We start from the raw sequence: 13611 nt of genomic DNA on the forward strand, positions 1-13611 counted from the left end.
TCTTGAATTATTAGACCACGGGAAGCTCAGAAACCTTCTTCAGGCGGCCGAGACGGACAAGACAAAACTTCAAGCTGAGGTTCAGAAGCTGAAGAAAGAACTGGGGAGCTTTGACCCCACGTTTTTTGAGGAGATTGAGGACTTGAAATATAATTACAATTTAGAGGTGAAGAAGAACGTTCTGCTGGAGGAGGAGCTGAAGAAGGTGTGTGCTCAGTTCGGTGTCCAGGCTCAAATTCCCAGTGTATCCATCAGTTAACGCAGGGTGACCGTGCCTGCATTGTGCCCTCTGAGAGTGTCAGGCATCGAACGTTGCCTTCAAATGTTCAGTAAAGAGGTGCAGACGTGGAGTTTCAGGGCCTATAGTTATCTGTTTGCGATAACAAGTGTGAACTTTACAAATGTAAAAACATGAAGAAAACAATTTATTTTAGATTCAGTTTATTTTTCTAATATATTTAGAGAGCCTTCATCCACCTTGGAATACAACATTTTTGTCAACTTGTTTATAAGTTGGGATAAAGACCACACTGGACCTTCTTTCAGACACGCGTGTGCAGGCCGACTCTGGAACGCTTGGAGCCTTTTGAATAAGCTGGCTTTCATTGGCGTCCATTTTCAGCTCATTCACTACAACCTTTTTTCTTGGACATTTTTTGACTTAAGTTTCTTTAATTTAGGCTGCTGACTTGAGACAAACAGTTAAGAACTTTAGATCCAGTAAAAGCTTAATTGAAAAATTGGTTTGTAAAAAAAAAAAAATAAAGCTGTTGAAATCACTTCTTTTAATTCGCATTGGCATGAGTAGACAATCTCCAAATGACGTCCAGTGCTAAAGATCAGAAAAACGGAGCTTCAATGCAAAGATAATCAGCATTGATACAGTAGTGCTGTCCCTTCAGCAGTGTTTTTGGGTGACGTAGCTTCAGGAAAGTGATGTAGCTCCTTTGGTTTCCTCCTTAAGGCAGCTGGTTTTTGCTTTGGTGAATTCACTGTTGCATGTTTATTTCTTTATATTTGTATAGTTCTGACAGTTTCTTAGTATTTTTCAATAAAGCAGCTTTCATATGAGTCAGTCAGTTTGTTGAATATACCGATCATTTATTCAGCTGTAACATACAGTATTTACAGTGTATTAATGGAACATGTTAAAGCTGTTAAATGTACAGTTGGCTGGTCTTTTTTTTTTTTTTTTTTTTTTTTTTTTTACACATTTCTGCAAAGCAAATGTCTTCAGGCTCCTCTGAGGAAGTCCTCATCTGGAATTACTGGTGAAAACGCCTGCAGCTATCAGCACAGCCATGAATCCTTACAGGCTCAGAAGCTTTGGAAACGCTCCTCCGGCGTATACGAGTCGAACTGGATGTCCTGCAGCCGGCTAAAACGGCGTCCATTTAGTCTGGAGAAGGATGTGAACAAGTCCTTGCTGTTGTCGTATTCATCAACCGTCCTGTCAACATGAACAACCACCGACCGGTCGCCGAGGCACGTTTCTCCATCCGGCCACCTCATGCCCAGGTGATGACGATGAACCTGCTGACACAACAGCCACAGATCAACTCAAGGCCTTCAGTCGTATCACAGCTAATTAAAAACATTTCACGTGTTTAATTAAGTGTTGGAAAAAAAAACATTTTTAAATGAATGAAGCTTCATTTGTCTGCAGGTTGGTGTGGTGCCCAACCAATCGACAGATCGTCAGGTGCTTCCAGGTGAATCATATCCTCGCATTTTAAGGCCATGTTCTGGTGTTACTGTTATTAAATCAGGTAGAGTTTCCCTCCCATGTGGGAAAAAAAATGACCTAAAGTCATCTTGCGAATGCTTTAAGTTAAGCTGTCTTACCTTAATGAGCGTGCTGTCATTGCAGTGCCAGACTATGCCCTCAACTCGGCCCTCTGGACTCTCCTGGAACCAGGAGCTCAGCTGCTGGAAGTCCACCGGCGGAGGGTTTCTGATTCGAACACTCCCGTGTGACACCAGGCAGTGGACAGGCTGCTTCTTACTCCCCAATACTGTTAGGACGAAACTTTAGAATTCAGTAAACTTCTATGTATTTACATACATACATGCTCATACATTCATTCATTCATTCATTTCACACATACTTTCATGCATGCATGTATACATTCATACATACATACATTAATTGCAAAAATACATACATACTTTCATTTCATGCACACATTCATACTTTCATTCATTAATTTCACTCGAACATACTGTCGTGCATGCACACATACATACATACTTTTCATACATACATACATACATACATTCATTCATTTCACACAAAGATACTTTCATGCATGCATACATACTTTCATTTCACACAAACATACATACATACTTACTTGCACAAACTCAGGGATTTTGTGGAATTATAGTCAGTTGTAAAATCAACCAATTATACCAAAGATTTGAACATTTTCAAGCTCTTTTGAAGAAGGACAAAGAAACGGGCAACGTTTAGGATCTTAGACGCAGTGGTCAGCCAAGGAAACTTGCACTACGTTTACACATAGCCGGCTATTTTCATAAACGGACATTTCATCCTCTATGTTTTCAAAAATAACTTCATGCACACATGTCCATTTTCAGAAAACTTTTCGTTTACATTAAACTGTGTATGTATGCCATCGACACGCTGGCGGTGACGTAGACTGGCTCTTCGTGTTGGGGTTGTTGTTGCAAAATTGGTGACCTCCGAGCACTCATTCGTCTCTGCTCCTCAGTATAATAGAACAGCTGTATTTGCAAATGCAAACATACAAAACCAAGATCACCGTAGCCAAATGAAATGTAAACATAGGTCGCACTTTTGGTGCAGGTGCAAGTTCTGGCGTATAATGTGACGTCGGCTACCTAAAACTATTCTCTCCATTTTTCTCAGTTTACATGCAGACGTGCAACCGAAGTTTTCCAAAATCTCCACTCTGGCCGGAGTTTTTAGAATGCATTGTTTTCAGAGGCGAATTCTCAGTTTGCATGTAAACGAAGGGCACAAATGAAGGGAAATGTCTCCGTTTTTCAAAATATCCATGGACGTGTAAATTTAGTGCAGATGGGTGGCTGTGGCTCAGGAGGTAGATTGGTCTGCCAATCAGGAGGTCAGTGGTTTGATCACTGTACTACACTGGCTGGGATTACATGAAGAGACAGAAGGATTTGAGGAAGGCTACATCCACAGAACATCTGTGGTTAGATGTTTGGAACAACCTACCACCCAAGTTCCTTCAAAAACTGTGCAAGTGTACCTAGAAGATTTGATGCTGTTTTGAAGGCAAAGGGTGTACACACCAAATATTGATTTGATTTACATTTCTCTTCTGTTCATTCACTGCATTTTGTTCATTGATGAAAATAAACTATTAACACTTACATTCTTAGTTAACAGCATTTTTTCACACCTGCCTAAAATTTTTGCACAGTACTGTGTATATCTATATCCATATATATAGATATAGATATACACACACACGCAAATATACATATACGTGTATACATATACATGGCTGTGTGTGTGTGTGTGTGTGTGTGTGTGTGTGTGTGTGTGTGTGTGTGTGTGTGTGTGTGTGTGTGTGTGTGTGTGTGTGTATACATTTATGTATATACACACACAAAAAAACACACACAGAGTAAACTCAGTTCAGGCTCTATGTTGTTCCCACTGAACACTAAAGACAAGATCCAGTTAAGAAGACAACTTCTCTAAAAAAAAAACAGCGATATTAAATCTGGATGTTTTCAAACAGGTAAATATTTGTCATTAGGCAAACCTTTTCAATAAAGCCAAAACGATGTTTTGCGTTACTTGATCCCACAAGGATAATAATTTCTGGATGTTTCAGACACTTTAAATTCAATTTTGGAATCCTGATCACACACTCGAACATCTGCTCAGTATAAAGCAGCAAAATGAAACCCACTAAAGGCCACAGCTTTGGGTAACGTTGGACTTCATCCGTCCACTGCAAGAGGATCTCTGCCAGTTTGAGAAGCCCTTTTTCAGGCACAACACGCCCCAAGGCAGCACAGTAATTTGAACAGTTTCTCTTTTTAAAAACAAGATTGTGTTTCAACAATCAGAAGCATGAGAACCAGCGTTTGGTTTGTCTGCTCTGAGCTACCGTACAAACGTGGTGGTGCAACATGGTGGACTCCATTAACCTGAGGACCTGCTCCCAGCTCATTCTAAAGTAACAAAAACATGGTTCTGCTGATTTTGCACGAATGCAAACATGCTTGTGAATCTTCAATTTCTGCTATGTTCTGCCTGCAGATTCCCCCAAATCTCAAACACTGGTCCTTCAAATGCACATTAAAAGAAAACTCAATGTTACATTACCATAAGGGTTTCCATTGACGTTGGTTCCAATGAGCTCCAATGTTTGTTCCAGGAGGTCCGCCAGTGGGACGGCTGCAATTTCTAGCACATCCTCATCATCAGCGCCAGGCCTGAGAACCAGAGCTGCCCCGAGCTCATAATTGACCACAGAGGAGTGCCAGCAGTACTGTTTGTTGTCCTTCTCCACTGGAACCCAGCCTGAACATTCACAAGGACTACATCAGTGCTGCTGCCGGCAGCATCGTCCACAATGACAGAAAAGGCATTTCCACCATGTTCCTGATGTCTGTCCTTAAAGGAATCAGGACATTATATCTCCTTATTTCATGTGCACCAATTCTTTGAGACTACATTTGAGAATTTTATACCAAATTCAACATAATGCAGTGCTGTGAGGTGATGTAATGTTAACGCTGGTGCTTTTGTATTCTGCACACTACACTTCTGCAGCAGCTGCACATAGTTATGAACCCCCTCTGAAGTAACCTTGGAACCAGGCGAATCTGCAGGCTCAGGTTTTATTTGCTCTGGCTGATGTGGTCTGGTATCGCTCCATTCAGAGAGATTTCATCCACCCTGGTCCGTGTTGTTGCCAGTCGTGACCATTTATCTAATATGGGTCGGGTTTGATACAAAACTGCAAAAATAAGGCAGCTGCATGCAGAGAGGCAGCGGGGAAAAACAGCACACACAGCCACAAGAGTTTGTGATTGTTGGAGCGGTAGGGAGACTAAGACAAAACAGTTTAGGCGATTTCTATTTTGTCTCTATCGAGTTTGAATTAGGTGTTTTGTGATCATCTGTGAGATAAAATGATTGTTTTTATTAATGAAGTCTGAAGGTTCTGAGAGTGACAGCTGTTCCTGGTTAAACTAACATGAACATTGAACACAGGTGTTACATTTCATGGTGTTACTGTGTAGGTTTTTCTGTCCTTCACTGGTACACCATAATTATTACTTTAGATTCAGTCTCCCATGAAGTTAAACTGATGGTTCAGCAATGGAGAATTTACAGCTCAGCCTTGTGAAGCTATACTACCTTCTGGCCACATCTGACTTCCAGGATTACATTTTGATGACTTATGATTTATTTTACTTTACGGTTAAACTCCAGGACCTGGAATATGTCCGTGCTCGTCAGGCACTGGGTGGCCGCTGTGGTGTTTGACCCTGTGGGCTGGGATCCATGTCTCTGGCACCGTCTTAAAATCTTCCTCTATGTTCCAAGTAAAACCTGAGGAAGAACACAAACACCATAAAACCAGTCCATGTAGAATTAAAGCAACTGTTCCCACGTTCATATTTGCGTGTCCTTTGGTAGCTCACGCTAAAATACCTTTACAGCTCTTGTGAGCATACTGATGCTTTTTGAACCTCTTCTCTGCCTGTTTGTTGGGTTTCCTGTCGAGTCGAGCCCAGAGGTAAGGCTGACCTACGGAAAAAAAATAAAACTCAGCACTGAAGGTGAATTACAGATGTAAACATACTACGGTGCACCTCCAGCGACGTGCCCCAGAGGCCTTACATGGCGTATGACATTCTGACAGACACGCACCTTTATAAACTGTAACGTAACAGCAAGTGCCATCTAGCTTTTCTGTGGCGAGGGCACAATCAACGTTGGCCTCCAGCGCCACAGGATTCACGTTCGCAGTGGCAACAACCTGAAATTGCTGAAGAGACGCACAGACTTAAAATCATTATGGCCTTAAAGGAAACAACTGAAAAACGACATCACAATCGTTATTCGTATATTAACGATTTTGACAATTTTGATATCTTATTGTCAATCATCAAGTACGACGACATGTCAGGATTTGCTGCTTTTGTCAGGTTGGTTTTATTGGCCAATTTGATCCTCTGATAAATAAATCAATATCTTATTGATTAGCTGCAGGCGAAAACTACCTGTTATGCTTCAGATAATGTAGAACTGTGAGTGCACTCATTAGTGCAGGGATCAGCACTTTTTTAAGAACTGTAGCCAATAAGGCCTCATCATCAGTGCTGATGATGACTTTTAACCAGCTGTAAAACTGCATTAGGGCCAAAAATCCAGTCTCCATTAGGATATAACTACATTACACAGAGTAAACGCTTTAATATCGAGCCCTTTGGCTGTACCGGTGTTCAGATTTACAGTACACAAGACACCTGAGCTAACAGTGGCGAAGGTGGGAGCAATGAAAATGAACGTATATTATGAATGAAGTGTATAACCTACTTCTTTAAAATGTCAAGATGCCAAAAATAAAGTGACTGAGCTGACTTGATGTAAAGCCACTCGTTGCACAGTTGATTTTGCCCCCTTTGAAATAAATAGCAAAAAGTAATAGCTGAGACTATGTGTATGATTATGCTGTATTTTTCTACATGACAAAAACGTATTGCAGCGGGATTATGCGTGCAGTAGAACTAGAAGAGCCGTGTCACTGTTACTCATGCGCAATTGCGCATCCATGTCAAAGAGCAGGGCCTCGCACCCCCCTGCGACGCTCCACATGCTTAATGCGCCACCAGCATCAATATTAGTTCCACATCGTCGTGTCAGGTGTGCTAAAGCCCACCGGGCTGTTTCTCCATGCTAGCAGAAGCAGCAGCAGCTTCGTACTGTTCATTCATCAATGGCTGCTGTGTTTGTGACTGCGCTCACCTGACAGTCTCGTTTTCTGGACGGTTCTTCCTTCACTTCCGTCTGGAAAACACACGGTATCTTGTGCTGGACTGAGCTCAGACGTCGCATTTTGCCGTACTGTTTAACATCCACCTGAAACTCCAGGTAAATTTTGTCGTTATCGCTGCACAGAGCAGCAAAACGGCTCAGTTAGCATGGATGTTGATGAGTTCTCCCGTCACATGACGTGTTTCTTCTTCGTATTTATTATTTTTGTAGCTTGTAAAATAGCAAGGGGCTCAATAGCGCCACTGCTGTGTGGAAGGGGATCGCTTTAATTTGCTAACAGCTTGGCCAAACTTTCAGCAACTGAAATATATCAAATGTTATAGTGAAATTATTGAGTGACCCCTGGGCTTAATTCTTAAATATCTTATTGAAATGATTTTACTCATATATGGAAGTTATATTTCCCTATTTGTCTTGTTTGTTGCTTAATTTGGTGTCACTTCCTTACAAATCACAGCCTTTATGTTGTTTATCTTCCCCTGGAGGCAAAAGAGTAAAAGAGTTTTTTCATCACTTAAATGTAAGCTATTCAACATTTGTATGAAATAATTAAATGTTTTGTAAGCTGTTTTATGTACCTAATAGTTAATAGATTATATTACCTGCTGAAAAAATGGGAATAATGCTGCTGAAATACTACATTGTATAATAAATGTATAAACCATATTGATGAAATATTAAGAAATTTTATTTAAAAGTTAAACAATAAACAAGATCGTTAGGGATAAACCAGGTGCACTCATACATAAAAAAAAACAAATAATTGTCAATTTTCAATTTCAGTAATACAAAGTTTAGAATGAGCATATTTACAATCACTTTTAAAAGCATAATAAACCGTTCAAAGCATCTTCTAGTCTGAAATGTATTATGAATTTATTCGTCAGGCAACACTGTGGCTGTAACTCATTCAATCCACTTTAGAAAACCCCCCACAGAAATATCATGAAGCTACTCAGAAGAGTTTGTCTTCATGTCTGGATTCACACACAGTGTGATATCACTGGAGTACTTCCTGTCTGAGTCTTCCTCTTCTTCTTCTTCTTCTTCTTCCCCTTCTTCTCCTTCATGCTGATTGTGCAGGTCCATCTCGCTGTCTGTGTGCTTCCACATCTCCGTCTCTGTGTCATCCTTCTGCTGACCCCGAGGCCAAAAGGTGAAAATATTCCTTTAACAAAAGGAGAGAAAAAGTTTTGAAATTCAGTAGGAGCATCAGGTGAGGCTCGAAGACCATTTTCCTCTCTGCTGTCAGTTTGTTAAACTGCATCCTGCTACAAGGGCAAAGAAACATGTGAAGCTCATGCATTAAGAGTTGAAGAAGGAAGAGCCTGAGTTTCCTCTGGTGATGACAAGGTCTTTCTTTCCTCCAGGATGAAATTAAATCATGTTTCTGCTTTCATTCATCTTTATTTCAGAGTCTCTTTCTGAATCACTGCTCTACATGTTTGACCAAGCAGAAATATGGGATTTTAAGCCATGCAGGACATCTGCCAACATGACTCACAGTTTGTAGTACCACACGGCGCCTGCTGCTGTGAGGAGCAGGAGGATGATGCCAAGAATGATGAGTGCAGTTGGTACATCTGGAAAATAAAGAGGCATTTTATGAATGATCACCACAAACTCTGTCTGGTTTATATCGCACAGCTGCGGCCACCAATTCAAACCCAAGCTCAGTTCACCAACACCTTTCCTCCCATATTATCTTAAATTTAATTCCAGGGAATGAAATTGGCTGCAATCGGCTGGCGACCGGTCCAGGGTGGACCCCGCCTCTCGCCCGTTGACAGCCGAGATTTCTTCTCCAGGGAACACCAATAATCACTTGACATTTGGATGAGCATAAAGAAGATACACCGAAGATACTTACACCATTTTGCTGATGTACAAGTCGCTCTCAGTAGCCATAAAATAGTTCTTATTGCAGATAAAACTAAATTCCTGTTTTTCTTCAGAGCTAAAATGTTGATCATGATAATCTTGTCATCTTTATTAACAATTATCTTGAGTACAAGTATCTTGGAAAGTAATTTTTTAAGTAACTTTTAAATTTCATATGGATAAACTGGTGAACATAATGAGGAAAAAAAGTAGTTTCTTTTATTGAACTTGGAAAATCCATTTTTTCTCACTGATCAGCTGCAACCTGGAATAACATGTAGAATTTTGAATTGGAATTGTTTTATTTATTTCTAAGGTTTTACTATTTTGTTGATTTTTTTTTAGGCTTTTAACAGTCACCATATTTGACAAATTTGTGTTCCTTGGCTTCAAGGATTATTTCGACTCCTTCTATTGATATTTGTTGTTTTCTTTACTTTTTCTGTGTTTGTGATGACCTGAATCCAATTTTGACAAAAGTATTTAAACAATTTAAAGGTTTAAAATTTGCATTTGTGCATCTATCAGCTTGTTTTGGTGTTTCTCTGCCCCCTAGTGGCCAACCCATGAATAATTTTCTACTGCTGACTCACAGGTAGCACAATAAAGATCATTTACAGGTTTCCATCCCTCCACTCTCAACCCCTTCAACTCCACTCTGTAAAAATGAAAGAGGACAGGAGCATACCTCCTAGTGGTTTCCTAGTTCTCACCGACGATGGCCTCACTGACCCCGAGGAAACAGAGGAATTGGAGGCATGAGCAGAAGCAGAAATGGAAAAGCTGGGGACAGTGGGTTTTGAGGTGAGGAGGTGAGAAACAGAGGTAGGAATATGGGTGGAGTTCCTAAGAGTGGTGGAGGTGGAGGGAATCCTTGCTAAATGTGTTGTCTTGATCAGGAGAGTAAAAGCTGAAGTGACAGATGTTTGCTGAGGGGCTTCCATTGTCCCTGGCTGTCTTGAAGGTGGAGACGTGATTGCAGCAGGTGTTGTCTGGGTCAGTGCTGTCAGTGTGGTGGAGAACGTGGAGCTTTGTGGGCTGGTGGTTGATCTGTTTGGAGCTTCCTCCAAAGCTGAAAGCAGTGAGGGGGAAAAAAAAGGCTTCCATTTACTTTTCATGTCATTTAGTTGATGCTCAGAACACATTTCAGGAGCTTCTGTTTGATGCACAGACGCTTGTCAGCACCACATGTTATCGCTCGAGTATACAGTGCAAGAAATAAACAGCACCTGATGCATTGAAGCAGAAGACACCAAACTTCTTATCTGTACTTGCGGCCCACGTCACCACTCCAGTTTTGCCGTTTCCACATTTCTGGTCGGCGGTGAGCCGAGGGACGACCGCGATGTGCTCAGCTGTCCAGCCGAACCTGTTGGAGTAGTAAAATGAATGTTGTTTGTGTAAATGAGCATCTGCGTGGACTGTTACTGTGCAGCTTTAGAGGGAACTGCTTGTCTTAGGACTACAAATTGGAAAATGGAGGTGTAGAGTTACAAACAAGTGAGATTACCAGAATTACCATCGGGGCTAAATTAGCTGCTACAAGCATATCACACCCAAATCTCCAACTGAACTGTCAAGGGTTGGGTTGCATTGTGGGTAATGTAGGCACCAGGTTTTGACAAGGGAGAAGAATGCATGAAATGTCAAAATCTCTGGTTCCGCTAAGATCCTATTTTTTTAGTTACTGTCCATCACAGGTCAACGATATTTGAGTGCAATGCTAAATCAGTGCTAAATACTCTTAGCACTCTCATTACAGAGTGGAAGAGAACAGCAGACAGAGTGAAACAGGTTACTGCTGAGAAATACTTGCAGTGTATGTATGTGGAAAAACAGCAAACTGGGATTCTTTAGTTGAATAACTACCAGTGCAACCGAATCACTTCGATTCCCGGCCCCTCCAGTAAACCTGTCAAAGCATCTTTGGGTGTGTGAATGTTTGATAGTGTTTATAAATGCAGTCCATTTACTGTGTAAGCTGTTGCTTGTCAAGCTTCATGTGCATGTTTACACTGACTGACTGAACAAACATCTGATCTTTGAAAATATGTGATTTCCTTCTTTAATTACCAAATCCTGCATTTGACACTGTCTCCCTAAAGCAGGCGTCTCAAACTCATTCCACAAAGGGCCGTGTGGCTGCAGGTTTTACCTCCAACCAATCAAGAGCACGCACTCTGACCAATCAGCTGTCTGAAGACTGAGATCAGCTAATGAAATGAGTCAAGTCTGGTGTGCTGCTTCTTGGTTGGAAAGAAAAACCTTCAGCCACTCGGTCCTTTGTGGAATGAGTTTGAGACCAACATAACTGACTGTCTTTTTTCTAAATCAGCTGGTATCTGCCTTCATGATCTGATGCACATAAATAGAATTTATTGATATTATAAACATTGGGATTTTCCACCATTAAAAAGCTTTCAACTTCTGCAATCTTCAACACTGCATGTCGGTCAATACCTTAACAGGCATCCTAAAGCACCAGAACAGTCAGCACATGCTTTCAGCCTACTTGCAGGTCTGCAGTCCATGCTGCACTGCTCGCTCCATCTGGGCTCTGGTGGCCATGGTGACGTTCAGAAGCAGGCAGGCAGCTCTGGCAGCGGTGAAGTTGAAGGTGTATTTTCCTCCTTCAATAACCATGAAGACTCCAGTAGCTCTGTAGCTCTGAGGCACTGCTGACATTTTGTGCAAATGCACACATTTGAAAAGCACGCAGCAACATAAATAGGTAGTTCTGCAAGTTGTTACTGATACCAATACTGATTCTGGACTAAATAGAAGCTTATCTTTCTACAGTATCTCTGGTATAAAAGGGTTACTGTCCTTTTAAAAGTCCCATGATTCCTGCTAATTTTGTCATTTTACAGTATATGTTGTACTAAAGTAAACAGTTTAGACTTGGTGCACACAGGCCACAAATTAACCCCTGGCACTGTGGGTACAACAACAATAACAAATCATAATAATTAAGATTTTCCACATTTAGCTGATGACTTGATATTTGATTATGCATTTATCATATAATCCTCATTGCTTTTATGTGACTGTGACCATAGATTTAACTTGTGATCATCACTTGAAAAGCAAGAAGAGTGCAGAGGTCCTGACAGTATTCCTTTCACTGAAGAAAGGTCATGCACAACAAAAAAAAATTAAGTTTTATGCACGCATACTTTAAATTTATCAAAATAAAATCCATGTACGTTCCAGTGTTTGGTCTAAAAGTGCTGCTCTACCTATATCAGAAATGAACAACCTACCTTTAATTGGATTGGAGGCCAGAAAACAGGCTGCAAACGATGAGAGCAGAAATTGAGAAAAAAAACTATATCTTGCCATATTTTCTATTAAATACATAGTGCTGCGGCTGAAGGTGAAGAGCCAAATAATACGATCACAAAGGGGAATGCCTCAGAGCAAACGAGACATGGATGGGATGCGGAAGCAGGAAGTGGAGGTCAAATCTGCTTGATGACCCTATATATGAGGTAAGGCACACATCCACAGCAGAAGGACAATGACTGCTTCGATCCAAAGCTGCTGTTCTGATTATCAAATCAGAGCCATCACATACAGCATATTCAACACTTAAGTAGTTAGAAATAAAAACGAATTGAGGATTTTCAGGACATATTAAAGACGGACGACAGGAGATATTAGCTGTAGCTGCTTCTTAGAGACAAATGTAAGTGAAGCAATGTGTTTTTGTTTTTTTTGTTTTTTTAAGGTTTGGAGTTTTTCTGCTTTGCCAGCATCTATCTTCCAGAGGTCTGCTTGCTCTGACAGGCTGGTCGGAAAGGGAACTTCCTCCACATCCTCTGCATCCCTGCGCCTCAGTCTCTTCTTTGTCTGTTTCTCTCCTCCTATTCTCTGTGATCCTTTCTGGTTCTCCTGCTGAACTCTAAAATTTTTCTGTAACATAACCAACACAGGCAAACAGTGCGTCCTGTGGTCCTTGCCAAAGAAACGACCACTTCAACCCTTGACATTTGTTGATATTGCTGTTACTTCCTTGTTAGGGTTAGTCCTACAGAGGCCAGTAGTTGCAATACTACCACTGCTGCTGCTGCTGCTACTACTACTACTACTACTACTACTACTACTACTACGACCCCAGTTCCAACAAAGTTGTGAATCTGCATAAAATATAAATGTACCAATACAGCCAATATGTGGATAAGTAACGAAGTGATAATCCTTTCCTTTGCAACAAACTGAGCTTGCACATTTGATAAAATGATAAAATATACAGAAATGACCATAAACTATTGGTATTACACTAAAAAAGGAAATATTTTATGTTTTGCATGTTATGTGAGGCATGCACTCTTTGTTTATCAAAGGGATTCTAAAACAAAGAAAAATGTACAGTGTGCTGTCCTACAAAGTGATGTTAATGAGCTCAGGTTTGAACCCACTGTATAAAGGACTGAATGGTAAGAGGAATTTATAGTCACAAAATTTGGATAATGTTAGAGGGGGGCTGGAGGTGGGCAGACGTGGCTGGTTTGAGACACGTGGACATGATCCTGAGGCACCAAGAAAATTGTGTTAGACATACAGACAAGGAAAACTTGGAAGCAACAAGAAGCACAAGGACGAGCGAGGTGGCCAAGACTAGTGAGCACAACAATCTGGCGAAGACTGGTAAGGAGATACAGGTTTTTATGCTGAGTAAAGCACCATTTTCTGTA

The 13611-nt window shown here is 40.9% G+C and overlaps 3 protein-coding genes across 8 annotated transcripts in view; 1 reads left to right on the top strand and 2 right to left on the bottom strand.

Annotated features, from left to right (window-relative positions):
* cep290 (centrosomal protein 290) overlaps nt 1-1071 on the top strand; it is a 35531-nt gene extending 34460 nt beyond the window's left edge. For all 6 annotated transcript variants that reach the window (XM_070973105.1, XM_070973107.1, XM_070973108.1 and 3 more), the window contains one exon: nt 15-1071. In XM_070973105.1, coding sequence (XP_070829206.1) covers nt 15-259 — 245 coding nt within the window. In that variant the 3' untranslated portion in view covers nt 260-1071. The remainder of the gene's footprint in view (nt 1-14) is intronic.
* Nucleotides 1072-1077: 6 nt separating this feature from the next.
* On the bottom strand, nt 1078-7208 carry rlig1 (RNA 5'-phosphate and 3'-OH ligase 1). Its single transcript, XM_070973112.1, has 7 exons — nt 7004-7208; nt 5906-6023; nt 5687-5782; nt 5468-5584; nt 4349-4546; nt 1846-2015; nt 1078-1533 (listed from the first exon to the last, which is right to left on the bottom strand). The coding sequence occupies exons 1-7, from the start codon at nt 7091-7093 to the stop codon at nt 1318-1320; spliced, it is 1005 nt and encodes a 334-aa protein (XP_070829213.1). The 5' UTR covers nt 7094-7208; the 3' UTR covers nt 1078-1317.
* Nucleotides 7209-7984: 776 nt separating this feature from the next.
* lyve1b (lymphatic vessel endothelial hyaluronic receptor 1b) lies at nt 7985-12256 on the bottom strand. The gene is made up of 6 exons (XM_070973163.1): nt 12178-12256; nt 11427-11592; nt 10144-10283; nt 9603-9986; nt 8538-8616; nt 7985-8201 (listed from the first exon to the last, which is right to left on the bottom strand). The coding sequence occupies exons 1-6, from the start codon at nt 12254-12256 to the stop codon at nt 7985-7987; spliced, it is 1065 nt and encodes a 354-aa protein (XP_070829264.1).
* Nucleotides 12257-13611: the final 1355 nt, after the last annotated feature.

The sequence above is a fragment of the Chaetodon trifascialis genome, chromosome 10, assembly GCF_039877785.1.
Source record: "Chaetodon trifascialis isolate fChaTrf1 chromosome 10, fChaTrf1.hap1, whole genome shotgun sequence".
Taxonomy (NCBI): Eukaryota; Metazoa; Chordata; class Actinopteri; order Chaetodontiformes; family Chaetodontidae; genus Chaetodon; species Chaetodon trifascialis.

Bases quoted from the DNA above. Each gene is read 5' to 3' on its own strand.
- lyve1b (XM_070973163.1), bottom strand. From the start codon at position 12,256: ATGGCAAGATATAGTTTTTTTTCTCAATTTCTGCTCTCATCGTTTGCA. The intron at 9,987-10,143 runs GTGCTGTTTATT...CACTGCTTTCAG, and splicing joins CTTCTGCTTCAATGCATCAG to CTTTGGAGGAAGCTCCAAAC. The intron at 8,617-9,602 runs GTATGCTCCTGT...TTTATTTTCCAG, and splicing joins AACTAGGAAACCACTAGGAG to ATGTACCAACTGCACTCATC.
- rlig1 (XM_070973112.1), bottom strand. From the start codon at position 7,093: ATGCGACGTCTGAGCTCAGTCCAGCACAAGATACCGTGTGTTTTCCAG. The intron at 4,547-5,467 runs GTCCTGGAGTTT...GTGAATGTTCAG, and splicing joins CGAGCACGGACATATTCCAG to GCTGGGTTCCAGTGGAGAAG. The intron at 2,016-4,348 runs GTAATGTAACAT...TCGTCCTAACAG, and splicing joins CGTCAATGGAAACCCTTATG to TATTGGGGAGTAAGAAGCAG.